Raw genomic sequence first — 6,095 nt, 5'->3', positions numbered from 1 at the left:
CGCGAAGTATGTACTGATGCGTGAGAACAATATATACCTATCGTTCCTACTACCTATATATCGTTCACCGGGATGTCAGTGAATCCACTGAAGACAGGAAAATAAACTAGACTAGGTCTATGTTTAATTAATTAGAATCAATTTAATCTCTAGATATTTGTGCAACGTTCTGTGTTCGTAATATTTTAATTAATACTAGTGATCCCGCAGTAGTCGAAATTCGACTATAATATAATTAATTGAAATTGTAAGTTTGTACACTATTATGATTCTATTTTCAAAGATTATTATACTTCTATAATAACAAATTTCGCCAAGACTACACTATAGAAAAATATTAATAAAGACAAACAATATTTGAGTCGTCTATTATCAAAGGTGGCAATCTGTGCATTTGGACAAAAAAATGTTATTGATATGTCAATACAGATTGATTTGAATATAATCGTCTCCTTCAAAGAATACGGTTCAAAACCTGCATTAAATAAAGGTTAATAGTTAACCTAATAGTTAACCTGTTATTTAACTAAGATGTCGTTCCGAAGAGTTTTGTGACTGCCAATGGAATACAAAGTCAATAATTCGTTTTTCTGATTTACCAATATTGTTCAAAAGTCAGATTGCCGGCTTTGATAATAGACGACTCATTTAATCTATTCTCAATTTGACCACAGACGTCAGGAACAAAAGTTTGACAATAAATAAATAGTATGCATGCGTGTGTGCGTCAAATACATGGAAGTGTGTGTAATGTTTTTTTTATTGATTTAATGTATTTTTTAAGCATAATTTAAAAAAATATTAACATTCCGCACTCCTTCTCTATATTCTCTCTAAGTGTGGGAAATTTCCTCCGTCCGCGCAATTTTCGTAAAAAGGGATACAAAGTTTTTCCTTCACTTATTAATAATATAGATTATTGATATATATATTATATTGAATAAGTATTTTACTGCGGAAATACGTAAGTCTCATCGAGCTGGACTTTCTTTATACGAAAATAAATAGTTCGCCAACTCGCCAAGTAAGATTGCAATTTGCATTCCGAGCACGAGTGTCGCCCGCGTGCCTTGCCACCCGAAGGACCACATATATAAACCAAGCCCATTGAAAAATTTAATCATTGTTGCACCATTAACCGGCCGGGTCGAACGTTTAATTAACCTTATCTAATGACAAAGTGATTAACGAAAATGAAACGCGTGTGCATCCTCTTAGCTTCGGTCGCCATCGCGACCTCCTACTCCATTAAGGACAACGAAATCGAACTGCCGAGGCTACGGACGAGTGATGATTTGCTGGACAGTGTTATCAGTGATTGTTCCGAAGCCGGATCGCCCATGGCATGCCTCAAAGTGAAAGTTCTATCATATCTGGACAACAAAGTCGGTGTAGGATCGGAAACGGGGAGGGCATTGGACGAGACAAACATCGACAAAGTCATCTATGATCGGGTGGCGAGGATTTTGGACACCAACGAATTCAAGTTTAAACTGCCGGAGTTTATGTTCCAAAACGCGGAGGTCTCTTACAGAGCCGACAGGGGATTCGATATTGAATTCCCTGAGAACAACGAGAACGGTGAAGGTATTATAAATAATATTAACTGAAGACAAATCGTTTCGAGAATTTGTTTAACTTTAAATTTTACTCTTGCAGCTCGTGGCCTCTTAAAGAAGAAGCTACTGCTTCCCGTCCTGCTGCTCTTGAAGCTTAAAATGAAAGCTATCATGCCGATCCTGGTTTCGATCATCGGTATCAAGGCTATCAAAGCTCTGATCCTCAGTAAGCTGGCCATCACTTTGGTCGTTGGATTCTTGGTTTACAATCTTCTCTTGAAGAAAGGAGGTAATCAAACACATCAAAACGACCACTAGCATTATTTAAATTTTGTGTAACATAAGACTAATATGATTTATCTGTTTAGGTATGCCAATGATGATGGCTCCGACTGAAGCCCCTCCTGCGCCTCAGTACGGCCCGCCGGCATCCCAATACGGGCCTCCAGCTTCGACCCCAGCAGCGCCCCAGGATTCTTATAGCCCGCAATGGGAGCCTGCAAGCTCTGGACCTTATGCCAGAGTATGGGACCCCTCGCAGCTGGCTTACAGCTCGTACTACCCCGGTGACTCAAGTTCCTCTGCATCAGCGAACCAATCGCCAAGCTACTCGAACGTCGCCTCCATCTCATCATCATCATCGTCATCATCAGCTCCCACCTATTAATCCAAATACCTCATTTAAAATACCCATCGGACTGTCTTGTACATAGCACGCACGTAACTAGGATAATTAGTTTATTTATTTGACGATTATTTATTATTATTTATTGAACACAAATAAAATAAAAAAACTGTTGTCTTTTTAATCATCGAATTATTTTTCGTATAAACCCTATTAAATGCTCATCCGTCCATAGCAAAAGTTTGAGAAATGATTGAAACGTAATTGGTCAAACTACACAAACTGGCGTGTGACCGTAAATTTAAATGAGAATAACACTAAATAAGATATTTTTTATTGCTTAGATAGGTGGACGAGCTCACAGCCCACCTGGTGTTAAGTGGTTACTGGAGCCCATAGACATCTACAATGTAAATGCGCCACCCACCTTGAGATATAAGTTCTAAGGTATTAAGTATAGTTACAGCGGCTGCCCCAAACTTCAAACCGAAACGCATTACTACTTAACGGCCGAATGGCAGGGTGGTGGTACCTACCCGCGCGGACTCAGCTTCTACTTCGGTAGGCAGCGGCTTGGCTCTGCCCCTGGCATTGCTGAAGTCCATGGGCAACGGTAACCACTCACCATCAGGTGGGCCGTATGCTCGTCTGCCTACAAGGGCAATAAAAAATAAAAAAACCTACCTACCACCAGTAAAATATAGAATATAATAAAAACGCGAAGTAGATAAATAAATCTATTCTAGATCAGCTTCGCATCTGAATCAGGCTCTCATCAATCTACTATCAGAGGATCCTCAGGTATTTCGGTCACATTGCCCGCCGACCATCAGATAGCTTGGACAAAGTGATCGTGACGGGCAAAGTAGAAGGAAAGAGACCCCGCGGCCGATCACCTAGCCGTTGGTGTGGCCCAATAACCACCCTAACTGGGCTGACAATCGCAACCGCCCTACGAGAAGTTGACGACCGAACGAGATGGAAACAGCTCACGAGACAGGCCAAGCTTAAGTTTCAGGGACACGACCTTCAGTAATGAAGAAAGCGACGAAGAAGAAGAGCTAAAAATAGAAAAAAAAATCAATAGGTAAATAAAAGTTATTAAAAAAATATATTGTAAGAATGCTTAGTGGGTATCAATAATATATCAAATACATCCGTATCGATATAAAATTTACGATCACTGCACGGTATTCCACTTTCACATAACACGTAGTATCTACATAACAATATTATTTAGTATTCATAAAAGAAAATCATACGTGAAGCCGACCTAAAATGAACTCCATGAATATTGGGGTCGGTTTTCACTCCTTTTTTGTAAATGTGTCGATAATTTCACATTCCATTTATACATAGATTCACGCGCAACGCCCGATGCTCCAAAGAGGAAGCTTCGTAAAGTCCTTAGAGGCCAAAATGATTTACACTAATATACTTATGTTTTATTGTCACCAGTCAGAAACTTGACTCAAGTTTGTCGCTTGTCTCTCATGGTACTTCAGTCGATTGCCATTTGGAAGTCCTAGTTAAGTTAGGTTAGCTTTGTACTCTTCTTCCCTCTCGGCGCCGTGCCGCCGCCGTCGAGCCGGGGTTCGGAGGAGGGCGTTTGTCCAGCTCCAGCCCCTATGAGGAGGCAGTCTCCTCCCGGTGATGGTCACGGGGCGACCTAAGGGGGTTGAGGCTGCGCCGCACGCTACCGTCACTCTAGCGCGCTGGCACCAGGAGGACGGGACGGCGCGTCGGCGGCTGCGGACTGCGATGCGGTCCGCATTTTCGTCGTCGCTGTCGTCGCCGAACATACTGTTGAAGAGCAACCCGGTCGGCGGTGTATCGCGTTCCGACCCGGCAGGCTGGTTCTGGCCCAGCGGGGTATCCTGGAACACCAGCGGCACCGCCCGGGCGGCCTGGTAGGGCCGCCGTACCGCGGAGACCGACGTCGTTGGTCGTCGACTATCGCCTCGACGACCCGTCGGTCGGGCGTCCTCGGGGTGGCGCCGCGTGTCTGGTTGTAGTGTTGACCGCGGGAACCCCCCTACTCTGAACGGGTTCTGACCCCGGACGGAGATCGGACGTCGGGTGTAAGAGTGCAGGGGAGTCGTTTAGTGGGTGGGCCCTAAAATCCTTGGGCCCGCGATCTGCTCTCAACACCTGCAGATCGTTGAGTCTCACATACCCCGCGCGCCCCCTAGGCGCGGGGACCTCGTAGGAGGTTCGGCCCCCGGCCCGAAAAAAAAAAAAAAAAAAAAAAAAAAAAAAAAAAAAAAAAAAAAAAAAAAAAGGTTAGCTTTGTACCCCGGGCGGCCTGTTAGGGCCGCCGTACCGCGGAGACCGACGTCGTTGACCGTCGACTATCGCCTCGACGACCCGTCGGTCGGGCGTCCTGGGGATGGCGCGGCCGCGTGTTGACCGCGGGAAACCCCCTACTCTGACCGGGTTTTGACCCCGGACGGAGATCGGACGTCGGGTGTAAGAGTGCAGGGGAGTCGTTTAGTGGGTAGGGCCCTAAAATTCCTTGGGCCCGCGATCTGCTCCCAACACCTTGCAGATCGTCATGTCCCACATACCAAGCGCGCCCCGTAGGCTAGGGGACCTATTATAGTAAGAGTTTCGGCCCCAGGCCTAAAAAAAAAAGAAAAAGCTTTGTACGAGCGATGGCTTCATTCAACACTACTGAATTTCGGCCATAAGTAATTCACGTTATGCCTTAAAAATATTTGTATTTAAATCCTGACAAAGCGAGTCAATTAATACCTAATTTTACCACGTAAACCTTATAAACTTAGGACCTATATTAATTTACCTAGTCAGAGCCATAAATTCTGTCACATGTTCAATATAAAATAATTGAAACAAGTTTATTCATTATGTAACCATTCATATACCAAAATGAACTTAACAAAACATAGATTCTTATGACACTAAAGTTTATTCAAAATGACCTCCGTGATTTTGAATACAGGCCTTCAATCTGCGCGGCCAGTCGTCTATCGCAGTACGAACGAGGTCCATGTCAATATCAGCTTCTGCCTTAATCAAGGATGTCTTGAGTGACTCCAAATTGGGATGAGGCTTTGAGCACGCCTTTTCCTCCAAATGTTGCCATATCTTGTAATCTAACGGATTCAAATCTAGACTGGAGGAGGGCCAGTCTTCGTGCCGGATGAAGTCGATTTCACGCGCCGCCAGCCAGTCTTGTGTGCTCTTCGCTCTATGAGCTGGCGCCGAATCTTGTTGGTATACCCAGTGCCTGTTATTGAACATGGTATGAGAAACAGGTTCCACAAGGTTCGTCAGGACTGTATTTTGATACACAACTGCATTCGTTTTTACACCTTTCTCACAAAAATGTACCTCTGTTAAGCCCCAATAAGAAACTCCCAACCATACTATGAGCGAGGATGGAAAATGACCTCGTTGGACACGCGGAATACGGTTGCTCGCTTCTTCACTACTGTGTGCGTACACCTTATCATTTTGTTTGTTGTAGCTCTCTTCTACGGTAAGAATTTTTTCATCCGAAAAAAGAATTTCCCGATATTTTTTTCCCGCGTACCGCTTCAACAAAGCGCGGCATCTCTTCAGTTTCAGGTCCATTAGACGAGCATTCAAACGATGTCCTGTTTTTCTTCGATATGCCCGAAGCCCTAAGTCTTTATTTAACACCCTTTTCACCGTGGTTCTGCTTAACCCCATCTGAAGGGCCAACAGTTTCTGATTACGTTTGGGATTTCTTTGAATTCGCGCCTTCACAGCTTTTATCACTGCTGGAGTCCTAACAGACCGAGGGCGACCACTTCTTGACCTGTCATCTACACTAGAGTCTTCATTGTATCGTTTGATGGTACGATAAACGAATCATTTGGTTATATTAAAAATTTTCAGTATGTTAAAAATTTGAATTGGCGCGT

At 43.9% G+C, this 6,095-nt stretch overlaps 1 protein-coding gene across 1 annotated transcript; it reads left to right on the top strand.

Moving 5' to 3' along the window:
- Positions 1–1,143: 1,143 nt before the first annotated feature.
- On the top strand, positions 1,144–2,369 carry Osi20 (osiris 20). The gene is given in 3 exon segments (NM_001135887.1): positions 1,144–1,587; positions 1,660–1,848; positions 1,928–2,369. Coding segments are annotated over 3 exon segments (882 nt in total). The 5' UTR covers positions 1,144–1,193; the 3' UTR covers positions 2,227–2,369.
- The last annotated feature ends 3,726 nt before the right edge of the window (positions 2,370–6,095 follow it).

The sequence above is a fragment of the Bombyx mori genome, chromosome 26 (assembly GCF_030269925.1).
Source record: "Bombyx mori chromosome 26, ASM3026992v2".
In the NCBI taxonomy this organism is placed as follows: Eukaryota; Metazoa; Arthropoda; class Insecta; order Lepidoptera; family Bombycidae; genus Bombyx; species Bombyx mori.
The sequence above is the reverse complement of the archived record's forward strand: the minus strand, read 5'-3'. Positions and strand labels throughout refer to the sequence as shown.